The 21,895-nt window shown below is 39.5% G+C and overlaps 2 protein-coding genes and 1 non-coding gene across 4 annotated transcripts in view; 2 read left to right on the plus strand and 1 right to left on the minus strand.

The window, feature by feature from the left end:
* LOC124304353 (fibroblast growth factor receptor 2-like) overlaps positions 1-17,346 on the plus strand; it is a 37,784-nt gene extending 20,438 nt beyond the window's left edge. Inside the window, exons 11-12 of the mRNA XM_046762438.1 lie at positions 16,203-16,308; positions 16,483-17,346. Of these exons, the coding sequence (XP_046618394.1) occupies positions 16,203-16,308; positions 16,483-16,599 (223 nt within the window). The 3' untranslated portion in view covers positions 16,600-17,346. The remainder of the gene's footprint in view (positions 1-16,202; positions 16,309-16,482) is intronic.
* On the plus strand, positions 2,665-2,783 carry LOC124306530 (5S ribosomal RNA). Its single transcript, XR_006908642.1, has one exon. It is a non-coding gene; the product is annotated as a 5S ribosomal RNA (ribosomal RNA).
* A 55-nt stretch (positions 17,347-17,401) lies between the features above and the next one.
* LOC124304351 (85/88 kDa calcium-independent phospholipase A2) lies at positions 17,402-21,509 on the minus strand. 2 transcript variants are annotated; one of them, XM_046762432.1, is made up of 3 exons: positions 20,796-21,509; positions 20,087-20,177; positions 17,402-19,694 (listed from the first exon to the last, which is right to left on the minus strand). In XM_046762432.1, the coding sequence occupies exons 1-3, from the start codon at positions 20,924-20,926 to the stop codon at positions 17,631-17,633; spliced, it is 2,286 nt and encodes a 761-aa protein (XP_046618388.1). In that variant the 5' UTR covers positions 20,927-21,509; the 3' UTR covers positions 17,402-17,630. The 2 variants fall into 2 exon arrangements, with proteins under 2 accessions (XP_046618388.1, XP_046618387.1); XM_046762431.1 differs by having other exon boundaries at positions 20,800-21,508.
* Between the last annotated feature and the right edge of the window lie 386 nt (positions 21,510-21,895).

Below are 21,895 nucleotides of genomic sequence, written 5' to 3' on the forward strand. Positions count from 1 at the left end.
TTGAACGAGATTCCTAGTTATCACGTTATTCATGAATTACATGAAGGGACTACCTACATAATAAAAAACACGATTTCTTACGAGGATACCGCGGTGGATCAATTTAAGTGGGCTACGACGTTAGAACGAGGTACACTCAATTCAATCTGATTGTGGCATATTCACACACTTTGAAACCATTGTCTTTAACAGACTCTATTTATGATGGATAATATAGTGAAAGACTTTACTTTCTGTGCAGATATCGAATACGTTCCAGTCATTACGGTTGTCAAGGTAACTGAGTCTTCGATAGCGATTGAATGGACTGCGCCTCCACCGGAACTAGAAGGTTATATCAGCCTCTACAATGCTTGGATTCAAGATGAATTGCTACCTGATTGGCTGCGGGTAAAAAAAGAATCGGTGCTGAGTCACGTTTTTCATGAACTATGGCCGTATAGTATCCATAATATCCGAGTAGAAGCTTGTTCAATTGACGGATGTCGAAATACGTACCCAAGCACCCCTGTGACTGGTGTAACTACGGAGTATGCAGGTGTGTGAACTATTTCGATCAGCTTGTTTCAATGAAATTTAGATTTTCACGTGTTGCCACAGAAAATTCCATCGAACACATCGACAGAAGTTTCTGAATTCACTTGCCATATTTAAAACTACATGGTGCAGAAATGTTACGTCTTCAGAATTTTATATGTACAACCTAATCATAGAAAATATAACAACTGGAACTCATTTCAATGATTCCTTAAGATGATGTGAACCCAGCGTTCACCCCAGATGTCTTTGTGAACGAATCGACGAACGATTCAATAACTATCAAGTGGAACGCACCCGAAGATTCGTACAGGGGTCCAGCCATTCATTACTACCATCCAATATTGTCTGCTCCGTATTATGCGGATAATTCAGTATTTCTAAATAGAACCACAACCTTTTTCACATTTGTAAAACTGAGGCAGGACGTTGAGTTTCAAATTCAGGCGGCAGCCTGTGGGAAGTACAGAATGAATTGTGGTGATCCGAGTTTTCCGATCGAAGCTCGAATGCCAGGTACGAGAATTAGAATTTCTTACAGATTTATGCTGTCATTTATTTAATTTCCCACATTCTTGACGCGTGCGGAAGAATTGGAAGTCAGAGTACAACGTGTCATTCACGAAGCTTTGCCTTAAATGGCGGTTTCAGATATTCTTAAGCTTTCATTGTAGCTTTCCAGTACTAACCTATCCTCAAATCGGTGATCCACGATGCTTGCATGAAACTTGACACACAACTGTTGAACTGTGCACAAGTAGGTTTGGGCAGACCATGAGTCATTCTGTAGAACTGTATCTTCAAACTCGTTACAACCTCAAATGATAATAGTCGTACCAATAATGATCATCTCATCGTCTCTCGTGATCAGCGACCTGGAAAATCTTATTGTACCAATTTTCTTGAAGATCTAAAAATTTTTTATTCAATTTCAGCATACCGAATATGCCAATTTTGAATTTCGGAAATTTGACTTCATATCCGTGATCAGGGATCCAAAAAACCTGGTTATACCATTTCTCATTCAAATCCGTTGATCCATTCTCATGATATCGTAATTTTTATTTCAATTTCACATTTTTTTTCCGTTTCAATAAATCGAAAAGTACTGAACTGACCTAAGCAAAAATACAAACAGTTTTATTTGTACACACACACACACACACACACACACACACACACATAGGTCGAGGTCTATAGAGAGATCTCAGCTTTCAATTTCCGCAATTACATACTATAAATACATGTATATGAGGCATTCCACGTTAATTTCACTAGGGTCTGACTCCTCACCCGCTTGGATTCAGTCCGTGATTTTTTACACAGCGTTTCAAACTCTAAAAGTGATTCCCATTTCGACTAGAATTTCGATCTGGAATTTTAGCACAAATATCCGTAAGTATCGTGATGCCATTCTGTGGATCAGTAGGAGGATGGTTCTTATGTTGGTTATGTCGATATTTTTTCGCACTTATCCCCCCAAAAGTACTCGACATACATGGAAAAAAATCTGGCCAAGTTCCCGAGTTCTTTCGACAACTCCAACATGCTCTGTCAAGCAGTCGAATTTTTACCTGGAAAAATGTATGCTATTTCAAAGTTTTTTAAGAAAACTGTTGATTCAAAGCACTTGACTCCTTCGATAAAATAATAAGTTTCCAAACATCTCGCTCAAGTCAGTCATGAAAAAAAACTAGTTACTCACTGTGTATCGTATGTCATATCGACACGGGCACCTCATTGCATAATTTATGATGATCCATGTATGAGGGCACAAGCGTATACATAAATTATATGTATACAATAGCTAAAATAGCAGGTCAAAGATCCTTCTGGTCAACGTCTCGAATCTTCATAGGAAAAGATTCGGAAACAATTCGAAAAGCAAAAGCTCCACCTGGCTAATTTCAAACTTCTGCACGGATCAGTTTCGATCACTGAACCACGTGCCTTGATATTTCAGACTAATTGTGAACAAGGACCTGAGCAATAACCGTGGTGTTGATTGCCTACAGAATGCCTTTTAAATTTGTCTGGAACTAGTTTTTTACAAAGATCTTCGAGGTATTAGGTACCAAATTTACTTTCTAAAATCTGAATCTATATTTTGATCTTTCACCAACCAATGGGAACGGCCATACCACGTTGAAAGCACCGGTTCTCGTCCGATCACCGAAGTTAAGCAACGTTGGGCGCGGTCAGTACTTGGATGGGTGACCGCTTGGGAACACCGCGTGCCGTTGGCATATTTTTTTCCAAAGTCGCCTCCCGATGATGCCTATTCTTTTTCGTTATTGATTTTTAAATAGTATCCATTATTCTCCGACCGGTGTTTGTTTGTTTTTATCAACTTACTGACCGACCAATTGGTCGTTCATATTCTTTTTGCTTAACGATCTAGTGCAAAAACTTTGCACCAAGTACATTCAAGTAGAACCTGCCATTAAAAATTTGCTTTGCAACTTAGAATCCACAAAAATTACAATCCATATTCAATTCAAACAAGTACCAACAACGATACCCTTACCTACAATGAATATCCAACTCAAAATCTCTACCGCCTGGTGGGTACATATGTGGACATTGATACAGAGACGGCTAGTTTTTCAGCGGAGTCGATTACGTTGGTAACGCGGATTCAGCCTGTAGCGAATGGCCGACAATGGAATTGCACGCTGAATCTGCGTTACCAACGTAATCGACTCGATCGAAAAACCAGCCGTCTCGAAATCAATATCTACATGTGTACACAACTTTTTTGCAAAAATGACATATCAACACAAAATGTGTATAGTTAGGGACTAGTTAAAAATTTCTTAGTCAATTGTACTTGGCAGGTCTTTTTAGAAGAAGATAAATTAACCACGATAAGTTCTCCCACCAAACGCAGTAGCATTTAAATTTAATCTTTATCACACGAAGGTACGACGGGTTAAGGCGAAAAACAAGATTACTTTTGAGATTTCTTTGTTACAATATAAGTAAATGCAATACAAAATCCGTTCTAAAGCCTTTATCGTATATATTTAAAGATGGTTGACAATTTTTTTTTTTTCAACATTTTTTTCAACAAAATCACCTCTCTTTACGTGTAGTCTCACACCGCCGGAACACATTCTCCTCAAATTTTTGACCCAGTGTAAGCAAACAACGATTTTTCAATTCTACATGGGATTAACTCAGAGAGTACGTAGAGATATTGAAATACATGGTTTTTGTCAAAATAGCGCACGACCGAAATAAAGTTTTTTATTTCAACAAAAGATTACGTGAATAACTCTTTGTATAAAAAATTGTCTTGATATATCACAAAATCCCTACGCGCTTCGTTAGATGATGTAATTTTCAAGCTACAGTGAAATTTCAAATGAATTGGTAAAGCATTGTTGAAGTGATGTTACTGGCCAGTTCGATAGGTATTGTAGCAGACAATCTAAGTATCACAAAAGGACTTGTCCGACGATCACGACAATCGAATACCTCGAAATAGAACTGTTTCATTGTTGAATGTACTGTCTCGCGCAAGTTGCAGTGACATCAAAGTTGGTGATGTATCGGGCAAACGAAGTAAGAATACGTACAACATATTAATTGTAATATTACAACAGATTCATACAACAGCATCATGAAACGAAATATTGCCATTCTCACAAAATTTTGTACCGAATGACACGATTGAATTCTTTGGGAATCCTCCAATTTTTGCAATATTCCAATTTCGAAATATTTTCAGCTCATGCACTCCGATCACGATATTGTTACTTTGATATTTGTTGTACTTGTTTGAACAGGAAACATTTTAGGATACCGATCTTGTAAGCCCAAAAACATATTTTTATGTTTTCTATATTTAGTTTCGGCGATAATGTGCGGGTTCCATCATTTTCACGGTAAGTGCAAATCAGTGCCCGCTGTACTGTGACCAAAGTTCGGTCACTAGCAAAATTGCGTGGGTCGCTCTGATAACCGATCGAAGTACGCGCATTTTATAAAGGAAAAAGTGTACTGCAAACTCTCGTCCAAGAGGATTGTACAGAGTAATTGAAAGGACAACTGATCCCAAAGAAAGTTTTATATCGAAGAAGAAATAGTTTATCGATAAGTCAGGGATACGGTTCAAGGTGTAAACGAGCATCATGAAACGCAGCGATTTGGCCCTGATCTTGATGCGACTTTCATTATTTCTCGCCATTTTGGAGACCAATCCAGGTGAGTCGGAACACGGCCGAATTGAATTCCCATCAAGTATCGTTTCGGTAACTCAACCGCGGAGCTGATGAGTTTGTTTTATTGATACTTTGGCGGAAATAACATTCTGAATTGACCTTCCTCTCATTGTGAATCAAGGCGATACGTGGGATGAACAGGGTAAAAACGTCTTCATCGAATATCTTGATAACATTTCATGGACAAGTAGGTACTATTGGAATCCCAAGATTCTGAAAGTATTCGACCTCAATCTCAATTGGTTTTTCAGAAAAAAGAAGAGAACTGAGAAATTTGAAATAAGTTTTTTTTCATGACTGACTTGACCGAGATGTTTGACAACTTATTATTTTATCGAAGGAGTCAAGTGCTTTGAATCAACAGTGTTCTTAAAAAACTTGAAAAAAGCATACATTTTTCTAGGTAAAAATTCGACTGCTTGACAGGGCATGTTGGAGTTGTCGGAAGAACTCGGGAACTTGGCCAGATTTTTTTCCATGTATGTCGAGTACTTTTGGGGGGATAAGTGCGAAAAAATATCGACATAACCAACATAAGAACCATCCTCCTACTGATCCACAGAATGGTATCACGATATTTACAGAAGGCATTTTTACCTGCGAAGGTCTTTCCGTGGTACCGCAGAGTAGATTTACGCGATTTTGACGTAAAGAAAAAAATGGATGAAATTCGCTGGTAGAGTGCCTATGAAGCAATTATTGTAAACTCGTATACGAGTATGCTCCGAGTCAGCATTCTTCGAGCTAGTCTGGTCGCGGTTCGAGCGGGTGTTTAGGCAGCAGCCTGGGTAGCTCAACGAAAGGTCCCGGGTTCAAATCCCGGTTTAGTTTGAGAGGTTGAACATTTCATCCGGACTTCCGGACATGCACGTCACAATGCGCAATTTTATATACTACATAATCACCTCTGATAGAATGAAAATATTATGTGTATTGTATACGTAAGCCTGATGTGAATTAACATTAAGGTAAAGCGTGCTTGGAATAAAATGAGTCTAATATTTAATTTAGCCGCATCGAAGTTCGTGTACCGTATCGTTTATGTGGAAGAGAACAAACCAGCAACACTTTACTGTGACATAACGGGATCTTCGTTGACGAATTTTAAGTGGATACAACGTTATGGCAAACAAGTCGAATGGAGCGAGAGGAATTTTTCGAATATTTCACATGTCAACGAAACATACGTAGTGATGACGCTTGAAATAGCAAACGTGACATCAGAATATCACGCAGTGAAATACAAATGCAGTGCGGATGCAGGTGATAGCAAGCGACGAACTGAGAGTGTAAGACACTATTTACAGACCTTTAGGGAAGAGGAATCCAACCAAAATGTCCGAGCTGTTGGAAAAGATCGCATCTACCTGAAGATAGGTCGAGTCGATTTCATAGCTGGGTTTGAAAATTATTATCCTTCTGAAGGTTTATTCAGTCACTGCGTTATCGAGTATTTACCGCATGGTACGACTCAATGGCAATACGCAACATCATATTCGTTGAACGAGATTCCTAGTTATCACGTTATTCATGAATTACATGAAAGGACTACCTACATAATAAAAAACAGGATTTATTTCGAGAATCGCGCGTTGGATCAATTTAAGTGGGCTACGACGTTAGAACGAGGTACACTCAATTCAATCTGATTGTGACATATTTACACACTTTGAAACCATTGTCTTTAACAGACTCTATTTATAATGGATAATATAGTGAAAGACTTTACTTTCTGTGCAGATATCGAATACGTTCCAGTCATTACGGTTGTCAAGGTAACTGAGTCTTCGATAGCGATTGAATGGACTGCGCCTCCACCGGAACTGGAAGGTTATATTAGCCTCTACAATGCTTGGATTCAAGATAAACTTCGTATTGGCGAAAAGCAGGCAGAAAACGGATGGGGGTTGAGTCACGTTTTTCGTGGACTATATTTGCTTAAAACCTACAATATCGGAGTAGAAGCTTGTTCAATTGACGGATGTCGAAATACGTACCCAAGCACCCCTGTGACTGGTGTAACTACGGAGTATGCAGGTGTGTGAACTATTTCGATCAGCTTGTTTCAATGAAATTTAGATTTTCACGTGTTGCCACAGAAAATTCCATCGAACACATCGACAGAAGTTTCTGAATTCACTTGCCATATTTAAAACTACATGGTGCAGAAATGTTACGTCTTCAGAATTTTATATGTACAACCTAATCATAGAAAATATAACAACTGGAACTCTTTTTAATGATTCCTTAAGATGATGTGAACCCAGCGTTCACCCCAAATGTCTTTGTGAACGAATCAACGAACGATTCAATAACTATCAAGTGGAACGCACCCGCAGATTCGTACAAGGGTCCAGCCATTCGTTACTACTATCCAATATTGTCTGGTCCGTATTATCCGGTTGATTCAGTATTTCTAAATGGAACCACAAACTTTTACACATTTGTAAAACTGAGGCAGGACGTTGAGTTTCAAATTCAGGTGGCAGCCTGTGGGAAGTACAGAATGAATTGTGGTGATCCGAGTGTTCCGATCAAAGTTCGAATGCCAGGTACGAGAATTGTAATTTCTTACAGATTTATGCAGTCATTTATTTAATTTCCCACATTCTTGACGCGTGCGGAAGAATTGGAAGTCAGAGTACAACGTGTCATTCACGAAGCTTTGCCTTAAATGGCGGTTTCAGATATTCTTAAGCTTTCATTGTAGCTTTCCAGTACTAACCTATCCTCAAATCGGTGATCCACGATGCTTGCATGAAACTTGACACACAACTGTTGAACTGTGCACAAGTAGGTTTGGGCAGACCATGAGTCATTCTGTAGAACTGTATCTTCAAACTCGTTACAACCTCAAATGATAATAGTCGTACCAATAATGATCATCTCATCGTCTCTCGTGATCAGCGACCTGGAAAATCTTATTGTACCAATTTTCTTGAAGATCTAAAAATTTTTTATTCAATTTCAGCATACCGAATATGCCAATTTTGAATTTCGGAAATTTGACTTCATATCCGTGATCAGGGATCCAAAAAACCTGGTTATACCATTTCTCATTCAAATCCGTTGATCCATTCTCATGATATCGTAATTTTTATTTCAATTTCACATTTTTTTTCCGTTTCAATAAATCGAAAAGTACTGAACTGACCTAAGCAAAAATACAAACAGTTTTATTTGTACACACACACACACACACACACACACACACACACATAGGTCGAGGTCTATAGAGAGATCTCAGCTTTCAATTTCCGCAATTACATACTATAAATACATGTATATGAGGCATTCCACGTTAATTTCACTAGGGTCTGACTCCTCACCCGCTTGGATTCAGTCCGTGATTTTTTACACAGCGTTTCAAACTCTAAAAGTGATTCCCATTTCGACTAGAATTTCGATCTGGAATTTTAGCACAAATATCCGTAAGTATCGTGATGCCATTCTGTGGATCAGTAGGAGGATGGTTCTTATGTTGGTTATGTCGATATTTTTTCGCACTTATCCCCCCAAAAGTACTCGACATACATGGAAAAAAATCTGGCCAAGTTCCCGAGTTCTTCCGACAACTCCAACATGCCCTGTCAAGCAGTCGAATTTTTACCTAGAAAAATGTATGCTTTTTTAAAGTTTTTTAAGAACACTGTTGATTCAAAGCACTTGACTCCTTCGATAAAATAATAAGTTGTCAAACATCTCGGTCAAGTCAGTCATGAAAAAAAACTTATTTCAAATTTCTCAGTTCTCTTCTTTTTTCTGAAAAACCAATTGAGATTGAGGTCGAATACTTTCAGAATCTTGGGATTCCAATAGTACCTACTTGTCCATGAAATGTTATCAAGATATTCGATGAAGACGTTTTTACCCTGTTCATCCCACGTATCGCCTTGATTCACAATGAGAGGAAGGTCAATTCAGAATGTTATTTCCGCCAAAGTATCAATAAAACAAACTCATCAGCTCCGCGGTTGAGTTACCGAAACGATACTTGATGGGAATTCAATTCGGCCGTGTTCCGACTCACCTGGATTGGTCTCCAAAATGGCGAGAAATAATGAAAGTCGCATCAAGATCAGGGCCAAATCGCTGCGTTTCATGATGCTCGTTTACACCTTGAACAGTATCCCTTTTGGGGGGATAAGTGCGAAAAAATATCGACATAACCAACATAAGAACCATCCTCCTACTGATCCACAGAATGGTATCACGATATTTACAGAAGGCATTTTTACCTCCGAAGGTCTTTCCGTGGTACCGCAGAGTAGATTTACGCGATTTTGACGTAAAGAAAAAAATGGATGAAATTTGCTGGTAGAGTGCGTGTGAAGCAATTATTGTAAACTCGTATACGAGTATGCTCCGAGTCAGCATTCTTCGAGCTAGTCTGGTCGCGGTTCGAGCGGGTGTTTAGGCAGCAGCCTGGGTAGCTCAACGAAAGGTCCCGGGTTCAAATCCCGGTTTAGTTTAAGAGGTTGAACATTTCATCCGGACTTCCGGACATGCACGTCACAATGCGCAATTTTATATACTACATAATCACCTCTGATAGAATGAAAATATTATGTGTATTGTATACGTAAGCCTGATGTGAATTAACATTAAGGTAAAGCGTGCTTGGAATAAAATGAGTCTAATATTTAATTTAGCTGCATCGAAGTTCGAGTACCGTATCGTTTATGTGGAAAAGAACAAACCAGCAACACTTTACTGTGACATAACGGGATCTTCGTTGACGAATTTTAAGTGGATACAACGTTATGGCAAACAATTCAGATGGAGCGAGAGCAATTTTCCGAATATTTCACGTATCAACGAAACATACGTCGTGATGACGCTTGAAATAGCAAACGTGACATCAAAATTCAACAGAATGAATTACATATGCAGTGGGGATGCAGGTGATAGCAACCGACGAACTTGGAGTATACTACACAGTTTACGGACCTTTAGGGAAGCGGAATCCAACCAAAATGTCCGAGCTGTTGAAAAAGATCGCATCTATCTGAAGCTAGGTCGAGTCGATTTCATAGCTGGGTTTGAACGTTATCATCCTTCTGGAGGTTTAATCAGTCACTGCGTTATCGAGTATTTACCGCATGGTACGACTCAATGGCAATACGCAACATCATATTCGTCGAACGAGATTCCTAGTTATCACGTTATTCATGAATTACATGAAGGGACTACCTACATAATAAAAAACACGATTTATTTCGCGGATTGCCTGGTGGATCATTTTAAGTGGGCTACGACGTTAGAACGAGGTACACTCAATTCAATCTGATTGTGGCATATTCACACACTTTGAAACCATTGTCTTTAACAGACTCTATTTATGATGGATAATATAGTGAAAGACTTTACTTTCTGTGCAGATATCGAATACGTTCCAGTCATTACGGTTGTCAAGGTAACTGAGTCTTCGATAGCGATTGAATGGACTGCGCCTCCACCGGAACTGGAAGGTTATATCAGCCTCTACAATGCTTGGATTCAAGATAAACTTCGTATTGGCGTAAAGCGGGCAGAAAACGCATCGGTGTTGAGTCACGTTTTTCGTGGACTATATTTGCTTAAAACCTATAATATCGGAGTAGAAGCTTGTTCAATTGACGAATGTCGAAATAAGTACCCAAGCACCACTGTGACTGGTGTAGCTCTGGATGTTGCAGGTGTGTGAACTATTTCGATCAGCTTGTTTCGATGAAATTTAGATTTTCACGTGTTGCCACAGAAAATTCCATCGAACACATCGACAGAAGTTTCTGAATTCACTTGCCATATTTAAAACTACATGGTGCAGAAATGTTACGTCTTCAGAATTTTATATGTACAACCTAATCATAGAAAATATAACAACTGGAACTCTTTTCAATGATTCCTTAAGATGATGTGAACCCAGCGTTCACCCCAAATGTCTTTGTGAACGAATCGACGAACGATTCAATAACTATCAAGTGGAACGCACCCGCAGATTCGTACAGGGGTCCAGCTATTCATTACTACCATCCAATATTGTCTGCTCCGTATTATGCGGATAATTCAGTATTTCTAAATGGAACCACAAACTTTTACACATTTGTGAAACTGAGGCAGGACGTTGAGTTTCAAATTCAGGTGGCAGCCTGTGGGAAGTACAGAATGAATTGTGGTCATCCGAGTGTTCCGATCAAAGTTCGAATGCCAGGTACGAGAATTGGAATTTCTTACAGATTTATGCTGTCATTTATTTGATTTCCCACATTCTAGACGCGTGCGGAAGAATTGAAAGTCAGAGTACAACGTGTGATTCACGAAGCTTTGACTTAGATGGCGGTTTCAGATTTTCTTAAGCTTTCATTGTAGCTTTCCAGTACTTACGTATCCTCAAGCGGTGATCCACGATGCTTGCATGAAACTTAAAACACAACTGTTGAACTGTGCACAAGTAGGTTTGGGCAGACCATGAGTCATTCTGTAGAACTGTATCTTCAAACTCGTTACAACCCCAAATGATAATAGTCGTACCAATAATGATCATCTCATCGTCTCTCGTGATCAGCGACCTGGAAAATCTTATTGTAGCAATTTTCTTGAAGATCTAAAAATTTTTTATTCAATTTCAGCATACCGAATATGCCAATTTTGAATTCCGGAAATTTGACTTCATATTTGTGATCAGGGATCCAAAAAACCTGGTTAATCCATTTCTCATTCAAATCCGTTGATCCATTCTCATGATATCGTAATTTTTATTTCAATTTCACATTTTTTTTCCGTTTCAATGAATCGAAAAGTACTGAATTGACCTAAGCAAAAATACAAATAGTTTTATTTGTACACACACACACACACACACACACACACACGCATAGGTCGAGGTCTATAGAGAGATCTCAGCTTTCAATTTCCAGGGTGATTACAATAACTTCTTTTTTCCTCTGGAAACAGAAAAACGGAACGCTAAAACATATTTACCCACGTCTCCCTGTAGTAAAATCAGAATTTCGAAGTTAGTCATATATTTTATCGCTAAAAATACATGCTTATCATCCTCAAAACAACGTACCGCCTGTCAGTTTGACGCCTTCGTTCGCCGTTTTATACGACCAATAATTGTGGCAAATCTCGAATGACCGTAGGTGTTCCAGAGTTGCTCAGAAATACTCAAAATGACGGGAACATGATTCAAGTTGGAATATGGCTTATTGCCTCGGCACTGATACTCATTATCGTCATGAGCATATTGGCTGCCTGGAAACTTCGGAAACAGGTACCAGAAAAAATCAGCTCCGACGAGAACAACAACGGTATTCTCAGCTGACATGTGAAATACTTCTTTCCAGAGTATAAAACGGAAATTGATCAAAGCGAGACTCGACTACTTCAATAATGGAAATTCGGTGACTTTGAATCCAGATGTGGCTGTGAGTGATCAGGCTGAGTTACTGCCGTACTTGAAGAAATACGAGTTCCCTCAAAGTCTGCTTACACTGGGTATCGGAAATTTTTCACCCTTGCAAATGCAACTTTGTTGTGTAAATCAATTCCCCTATTCCAAGGCTTTCCGCCAGTCTGTCGAAATCATTCTACTTCATGAAACATCCATGTTTCAGGTGTGAATACTTGAAACTATTTCGTGAGGTATGAACTGCAAACTGAAAATTATCAAAACCATGTGGCAATCACAGAGTTTAAGAACGTCGAAAACTGAACGACGTTTAACTGGATTTCACAAACACGACCCTCGCTTAGATATACCGTTATTGGAATTAGTACGGAATGTCGATATCGACACACATATTGCCTTTCTATACGTTGAAATTGAGGGGCGATTGATTGTGCATTCACTTTGTTCTCCAGGTGACATACTGGGAAGCGGGGCATTCGGAGTGGTGAGAAAAGGACAGGCGAAGACCATTCGCGGTCGGGAAGTTGTGACGACAGTCGCTGTAAAGACGGTCCGAGCGACAGCCAGTCTGGACTGCATGACAGCCCTTCTTAGAGAACTCAGGATCCTCTGCTACCTCGGTGAACATTTGAACCTCGTCAGTCTTCTCGGTGCCTGCACGAAAAATCTAGAATACGGTGAGCGTTGTGAAATGATATAGACGATGTCACGTGCTGGGCTGACGTTACAGTGATATGAATCATGTTTCGATGAATATGCGGACAGGCCAGCTGTTCGTTATCGTAGAATTCTGTCGTTTCGGAAATCTACATGACTACTTGTTGCGTCATCGACGTCGCTTTGTGAATCAATTGGATGCCGATACTGGAGAGATCCGTGATCAAAACCAAGTTGGAGATGTGATCGAACCCCACAATCAGAGGTAAATTACATCAATAGATCCAAAACTGGGGAAACGAATATTTGACACTGTGCAGCGAGAAAGTAATTCATTTGCTTGACCAGCAAATTTATGTGTTAATGTTGAAACAGTTCTAAAATATGTTCACGCTACAATTTGCTAGTCCCGCGAACTATTTTTCATCGTGAAGATTTCGTTACTTCTGCTGACTGCAAGTGAGCATGGAAATTGAATGATCTTTTGATTACCATAGTTTCATAACTATTCACCATAGTTATTTGAATCACGTCAACAGAGTGTGAGCCGATCGCAGAGGTTCGTAACAATTCACCACTAGTGCTGAAAAGTGGAAGAAATCTAGCTGACAAATAGGCCTTACCCACCAAAACTTTCAAATGAGTGAACTCTCACGAAATAGTACTTTTCGTATATAGAGATTAAGCCACGGTTTCACACCCCGAGTGCCAGCGAGATCGCACGATGGTGAAAATTGTTACGCTCGTTATGCAAACAATATTTTTTCCCCTACGAGCCGTGAAATTGGAATAAATTGTACGAAAATCGCGAAAATAAAGGCAGGAAGAATAAGGTCGGGTACGTGGGCGTGGAAGGGCTCGTCGGACGAAGCCCCCAAAAAATACAATAATACTTTACTGTTGAAAAATATTTATATTCATTGCCTGTGATGACGACATAAATTTTTGGTTTCACCACAGAAAGGTTTTCAACTAAACAAAAAAATTAACTGAAGTCGGCCTCTCTTCAAAGAAAATGATACTCAATTATCGAAAGATACAAATGAAAAATAATTCTCTTGGCAATAAACTGAAATGAGAATTCTCAAAATCGACCTGACCTCAACTATGAATGCGAGTTCGGGGAATTTAGTCCCTTTTCATTTTGAACACACCGATGACCAATAACTCTTTCATTCTATTCTCAAAGAAAAAGTAACAAACCAAAGCAGGTAGACGACGTACTTTCACATGAATAAGCCCTCCCACATTTTTTCACATCGTGAAAATTGCAGGCGCTACAATATTCCTAACGAATGGTCGAAAACCCGGCTCTGCAGTGAAGTACTGAGAACTAAGTATTGAGTCCCAATTCGCTGTTACTTTACTTCTACGTCGCTGAATCGAAAATATCAAGAAGAATGTTGTATGCGAATAAGTTACTCAGAAAGCTGATATAGCCAGTAATAACCCGTTTTTCATATTGTTTCTCGATATTTGTATACAGTAAAGTGTTGTCAAACTTTTCGTCGGTTCCTTATAAATTGATGTAACTTGAAGGATTTTCAACAGAAAAATGTTGCAATGCATGGATTCTACTTTCGAAAAGTTACCCTAAAAATGTCAAAATGTGTTACGAAAATCTGTTCGTCGATGTCTTATCGTAAACCCAATAACGCCGTTTGAAAGGAGACAGTGCAAGTTTTAAGATTCATACAATTGGAATCTCGATCAGTGGTCCGAAAGAAATGCACCGTCACTTCCAATTGGATATTGAGGAGAGAGAATCAATTTTCCTGAAAATTAAAATTTTCCATAAATCAATTTTTTTTTCAAATTAATTCAACTATCATTTGTCACCACATAGACTTTGAGGGTATTGTTATGAAATCAAGATCCATCATTCGCAAAATTTTCCTCTTAGACATTCGTCAAGTTATATCAATCTATGTATATCGTACATCGATAAATAATATAAAAGACGAGTCCTTACCGTCGACTTCAGGTTCATTAATAAGTTCTCATATTCAACTCCAGAATTCTTTTCGATCCGGTTGTCCGGCGTCGTCAATTATTAAGAAAGTACTTTTCTGCAGTGCCGGGTTTTCGGGGATACCAAAGAATGTCATCAAGCTTTTTACGTAATACTACCTCGTGTTTCTTGTTTCTATCGATATCCTTCTCTATAAGAATAGAAACCAGAGAGTTCTTGGTAAAAAATTGTAATTTGAAAACTTAAGTGTTCAAACATCCGCCACAGCAACGATACGGTGGCAAACTTTCGCAGGTAGCTTCTTTACGCACAGAACAACATTTTTCGCGAAAGTATTCTCACTTCGGATTATTTGGTGAGTTAAATATCAGATTTTGTCCACTGGAGGGCACTGCAAATAGCACGCAAAGACACGTTCAGAACATTCTTTTCGAATGTCGATGATGCTAATCTGTCAAATTTTGATAGGTTTGATAGTAGACAATTTGATAGTAGAATTGTGATACATTTCCCGAAAACGGTAATCGAACCTCACTGGCCAAGTTACTCGTGTGACGCCGCATCAGTGAGTTCACGTACAAAGCAATAGCAAATGACGAGGTCCTTGCTTTCAACCTTCGTATTATTTTCTTGTTTTCCCTACAGTGAAGGATCAGGGCCACGGTGCCATGAAAATCTAGAGGTAGGCGAATCCAGTGATGGCAGTGATTCTAGCTGCGTAGGTGTGACGGCAGACGGCGTCGTGACTGACACGGAATCGGAGAAACCAAAGCTGAGATTGAGATACCCGGGCGATTACACCGGAATCGATACAGATCCGATACGCACGCGAGACTTGGTGTGTTGGGCTTGGCAAATTTCACGTGGCATGCAGTATCTCAGTGCAAAGAAGGTCGGTGAAAATTTGCAATAAGGATTTTTTGCATTGTTCATGAATTGTTACATTTCGTGAAACTTTTGCCAATGATGTGAGTCATTTATGAGTTTTGTATCAGATATTGCACGGGGACTTGGCGGCCAGAAACATTCTCCTCTCGGATAATAATGTTGTAAAAATATGCGACTTTGGCCTGTCGAAGTCTCTCCGTGACGAAGAGAACTTTAAGAACAACGAGGGTGGTCCCCTTCCGGTGAAGTGGATGGCTATCGAGTCTCTCAGAGATCGAGTATTTTCAACGAAATCGGATGTTTGGTCCTACGGAGTCGTCTTGTGGGAACTCTTCTCACTTGGCAATACTCCGTATCACGGGATAAGGCCGCACGATATGTGCCAAACTCTGATCGACGGTTATCGTATGGAGCGACCGAAGTACGCACCTCAGAGTTTGTGAGTGTCGAGCGGTGATTTCACACCGTCATGTGGTTTTATGTCGATTCTGTGAAATTAGTTACTTCCGTTTCGTTCTCTTTTTAGATACGATTTAATGTCAAGCTGCTGGAAGGAGGAACCATCGGAACGACCTTCGTTCGAATCTCTCGCCTGGAAAGTTGCTGAGATGATAGACGAGCACGTGAAATCGGTAAGCGAGATGTTTTTTGAACTTAGTATCTCTTGTACCCTGTTGTATACAAATTCACGCGTGATCGTGTTAGGTTTGTGAGACACGATTTACAGCTGCATTGATAGCTCAAAAAATCTACCTCACATTCACCGTGATCAGTCTTCATCAACTCATTGTGGAAACACGTTTCAGTATTATCTTGACTTGGGCAATCCTTACACTGAGATGTACGCTGATGCCTGGAAACGTGAGAGGGAGACCGTGATGCACGGTGATGAACCTGCTGTCTGTGAAGAGACTCGGCTTTGAACGTAACCGTAATGTCACCGTAAACGCCTTCCCTGCCGAAAATGTTCATGTGATGATTCATAAGATGTTACAACTGAAATCATTGTGTAATTCATCACAAGATTTATCTTGTAAATTCGAGAAAAATATATACAAAATCACGTAATAAATTACAAAAGCACGAATCACGAAATATGCTATATCAAAAATTATTATGATTCGTGTTTTCGTGATGCATTACGTCATTTTTATACATTTTCCTCTAATTTACAAGATGTATTATATAATAAATTACACGTCAATTTCAGTCATAGCATTATATGATTCAAGACATGGTCATTTTCAGTAGGTTTACTAGTTCATGATTAATCAGATTGACTCCATCATCACTTCACTAACTGATCAAAAGGAGCTATCTGAAGAATTTTGGGTAACATGGTACAAGTTAAGAAATTAGAAATAATTACGTTTGAACTTTTTGAAAAAATTCTTATGATAGAAGAATTTTAATGCCTAAAACGTAAGAAGATTATACAAAAATAAATAAATAAAATAGGAAAAAGTGGTAAAACTTTGAAGATGACTTCAACAATGAGACGACCGTTCTACAGTACTTACCTCTGTCGCGTTACGTTGCCGACAGTAAAGCGCATTTCGTAACAACACGTACATTCAAATTTGACACTGTTATCAGTTCACAAAATCAGTGAACTTTCAGATTTTCTAATATTCATCTATTCAAATCTCAAGTCTAGGTAAAAGCACGCTGTACACAGTTTTTTCAATACGCGAAGTACGTCCAGAAAATACAAGACAATAAACGTCACAGGGAACAATGTTTTATTCGTTACATGATAAATTTCAATCACGGGCCAGCACTGCTTCATTAACAACGACATGAATACGATTATATTATCAGCATTTTCACATCGAAACATAAATAATTTCAATACATAAGATACTTACATACATAATCGGTAACTACAGATTCCGTTATGGCGTTGGAATTGAATAAAGTAAACGAAGTTGGAAATAAATAAAAGTATTATTGACTAGTGGCAACCTAAAACAGATGCTAACTCTTTCACCTGATCTCGATTGGCATGCATGAATGCCTTTGCTTCCCAGATCATGTTGACCAGCTTCTCATCACTTCGCTCATCCATCGGAATTTCATCCGACATTTGAGGACTAAATCTATAATACGGAACGCCAATCATGGAGCACCAGGTTCTCGCGCGATCCACAACACGACCGTCACTCGCCGTAGCTTGATCTACCAGAAGAGTTCCCAATGCAGACATTCCCATGGCAAGTTTAGCCGTATCCCAAAGACTCTCAGGTCGAAAGACATCAATTTCCCTCAACTGAGATACTGGGATAAGCCCAGTCCCCAGAGAGACGACCAAAGAAATAGGTTTCACTTCATCTTCTCTGCCCATGGCTCGCAATGCCAAATTGTACTCGTGTATTTCCGTCATCGCATCTAGTGTCGGATTGTTCGCTATCAATCCTCCATCAAGAAATCGTCCAAAAGCCCTGAAGTACGATGGTGCCGCTCCCGTCGCTCTAGCAGCTCGCCAGACAAGCTGGCGATCTGGTGGAAATGTTTCCTTGAACTTGCCACTGGGCGGAACGCCGAGCACAACACTTGGAGAATCGTAATTCCGGAACAAGTGCAGATCTACTGGCTTTCTGTCTGCCAAAACGCCAGTTATCATCAATTTAGGGTGCTGGATATCAGACATCAACGTGTGAGTGCCCAGTGCGGACTTCAGAATGTTCTCTAGTCCCTCACTGGAGTAGGGCCTTGGACCCACGAACGCGTTTTCTTTCATCCGGAAGTACAATGCTTGACATTCCTTCAAAGTCTTACCAGTCGCCAAGCCGAGAGCCAATATTCCGCCCGTCGAAGTGCCTGCGATCCAATCGAAGCAGTGAATCACTGGCTTGTTAATGACTGACTCAATTTCTAATAAGGTTTGTACCAAAACCAGGCCCCTTATACCTCCGCCATCCAGACAAAGCAAACGTCCACCTTCCACCTTTCTTTTCCTCTGTGAAGCCAGTTCCTCCATCCCAGCAACATAGAGCATTTGATCTAAGATTGTTCTAGGAACTGACGTTGGGGGCTCAGGCGGTGCTTCTCCGTCAAAGTTTTCAAGGTGTTTACATCCTATGTGGCATCCTTCCATGTCCGGAGGACACCGCTGTGCTCCAACAGCGTGAAGAATGTAGAGTACTTTGCTTCCGTCAGCGTTGGCTTCAATGGGAGTAAGATGCCGCGGGGATTCCCGTTTATAATTCGTCGCATCAATGTCCGCGCCAAAGCCAAGTAGAGCCTGAACTATAGATGGCGTCGCCTGAGTGACGGCCAGATGCAAAGGAGTGTTTCCCTCGTTATCGACGATGTTTACAGATGCCATGTGGCTCAGCAGAGCTACGGTACAGTTCAGTCTCTTCCGCATTACCATGATATGCAGTGCGGTTCTGCCATCGAAATTCAAAGCATCGATATCACAGTTCGTTTCTATCAGGGCGTCTATTACCTCTCGACTGCAGGACCAGTGTAAAGGAGTTCCGCCAAATTTCATATCCTGAGAATGCAGAGCATTTGGTTTGTCATGCAAAAAGTCACCGACATATCCAGGGCTCGTTGGCTGTCCTTCGCTTGCGGGAATATTTACGTCTGCTCCAATCAATAACAAAGCTTTAACGCACTCTGGTTTATCAGAGAGGCAAGCAACATGCATCGGCGTGTGCCCATTTCCGTTTCGACTGTTGAGACTGTTTGGCAAACCGGCACCGAGTGCAAGGATTATATCCTTGGTTGAACTGGCGGCATAATGATAAACCGTGTTGGCATTGTGGTCCAAATGCTCAAGCGAACTTTGAGCTGCTACCAACATTTGAACCATCCTCAAGTTGTTCGTTTGAACCGCTACTTGAAGTGGCGACATTCCTGTTGCTGGGTCGCTGCTGTTCAGGTGGCTGTTCACTGCTGTATGGTGCAATGCGTCATACAGCAAAAGATGGGCTGCCAGATGAGCGAGGGTCCATGTTGGGTGATCCGTAAGTACGTCGCATAGCCGACGAATCCCATTTGCGTTGCACAGCTAACTCATAGAAACATAAGCAAGATTTAGTCCATGGTAAAAGAACATTGCATCGTTTCAATACCAGAATGTACAAATAATAAAATTGTTCGATTTCTATGTCAACTCAATTCAATATTTAAAAAAATTAGAAAGGATCTCACATAGACACTTGGAGAATGAGAGGACTTTTCAACATTAAACTGTTGCTTGAGAACAAGAGTTTAGAGCATTTCACATCAAATGTTAGGTAATTAAAATAATTTAGTGCATGAAAAAATGTATAAATAATCATTGCAATCCATGTATGGCTTAACCCTTGATAGCTGGGAAAGTTTCTGTTGAACCATGCAGAAAAAATTATAAAATTGCTGGAGTCGATGATTGTTTCGATAAATTATCCAAGCCCTCACCTCTCTAGAAATTTGTACAAGAATGGGAACTTTGTCTTTATAGACAGTGAAGATATTTTCTGCTGGTTCCAAAGTATCCGACCGCAGAAGACTGAAAATTAAAAATATATAAATTATCTGTACTTTTTTTCATGAATTTCGTTTTTGATCAACCTGACAGACATTTTTTACAGAGGTATAGTTAAAACTGTCACTACTGACATAATAGTTTGGTTGTAATTTGTCCTTATCCACTTTAACAGCTATAGCGAAATGACAAATTATGCTTGTATTACAGAATATCGTATTATTGAACTAAATTACTCAATATTTATAAAAATCACAAAAAGTTTGTAATACGTCATTCATAGCTCTGGTACATGTTATTGAATACCAATTTCAATTGATCTACATTTGGTGAAGGTCTGTAATCTAAATGCAAATCAATACTACTTAGTTTTGTCAGGTAACTTCAAGACAATGTAAGCACAGGATTTGTAGCGCATTGGCACTGAACCATGGCTAATTAAATTCGAGTGTAAACTGGGCGTGACATTTCAAATATAGATTATGAAACATTAGTCGGAAATCACATTGCTCATTACATGTATTGAAAAAAATTATTCATAAGACAGATAGCATTGAAAGATGTTTTTTTCGCATCGTAATTCTGTGTTACGAACGGTACAATTTCAGGAAAAGTATATTGTTTCAAGTACTAGCGACTCACAAACCTATAGGCCTGATGTAGCGTCTCGGTGCAAGGTCTGTGCAGAACAATTTCAAACTTTTCTTTATTCCGGTTGTCCGGACCATATAAAACGATTCCATCCTCTCGACAGTATATTGTGCGGTTTCCATACTGCTCAGGCTTGACTTCCAAGACTTTGTTGGGGGGAGTTTCTGATCCGAGAATATTGCGAAGGACTAGGCCGCTGGCTATGGCTCCTAGCCATGCCATTTTTGCGATAAATATTAAAAAATTAGACTAATTGTGCTATCGCAACATCGACTGATTTTAGGTTATGTTCCGGAGACTACTCTCTTCGGCTGACAAGAGTTTCGGTGAATTGCTACAGTTCATGATCAGAGACTTCATAATTAATCTTCTTATCTTTACTCTTTATTCTTTACTCTCGACTCATAAAAACAGTGTTGATCGTTCCAAAGTTCAACTCCGGGGAGTAATTATTTTCAGCATTTGAATAAAAATAATGCGACAGACACTGAGACACATTGAATTACGACGCGAGTGTAACATTGATCGACCTGATTTTGAATTTAACCTTTGTGCTTATACATGATGCAATACGTGAGAACCCGAAGTAACGGCCGTTTATTTTTGACAGTTCTTTGATTTCGCGAACCAACTTCACGTCGATAGTTCGATTTCAACGCAGCCTCGGGTGGGGGTTTCCCCACTTACAACTGTGTCGGGCGTACAGGCTGGTCAATAAGTGATGAAAGTTCAATAGGAATAATTAATTGTACGCCGTGAATCCAGTCGATAACTTAAAAAGACCAAATTTTCCAAACATATAAAAGGTGTACAATTTTTTCTCAAATATCCAAGGTTGCTATGATATATTATTCTTCAAATTTTAATTAAAAAACAGCTTATTACAGTTTTTATAAATCAATTCACCGATGATTCATCACAATATTCACATGAGATTATACTTCAGTCAGACAAAATTATAATTCACAATCATTAAGTTGACAATTCGTCACGTAATGTGTGCAGTATTTATTTATTCAAGTGAAAAGCAGGAGAACTCTATATATTATTTGAAGGGTATATGTGGAGACTCTTCCACGGATCAAATCTGT

The sequence above is a fragment of the Neodiprion virginianus genome, chromosome 5 (genome assembly GCF_021901495.1).
Source record: "Neodiprion virginianus isolate iyNeoVirg1 chromosome 5, iyNeoVirg1.1, whole genome shotgun sequence".
In the NCBI taxonomy this organism is placed as follows: Eukaryota; Metazoa; Arthropoda; class Insecta; order Hymenoptera; family Diprionidae; genus Neodiprion; species Neodiprion virginianus.

What these genes read in the sequence shown, in the direction of transcription:
- LOC124304351 (XM_046762431.1), bottom strand. Translation starts at nt 21,026, where the DNA reads ATGGCATGGCTAGGAGCCATAGCCAGCGGCCTAGTCCTTCGCAATATT. An exon ending in ACGCTACATCAGGCCTATAG is followed by an intron (nt 20,178 to 20,799) that starts GTTTGTGAGTCG and finishes TTTAATTTTCAG; the next exon opens with TCTTCTGCGGTCGGATACTT. An exon ending in TTGTACAAATTTCTAGAGAG is followed by an intron (nt 19,695 to 20,086) that starts GTGAGGGCTTGG and finishes TCTATGAGTTAG; the next exon opens with CTGTGCAACGCAAATGGGAT.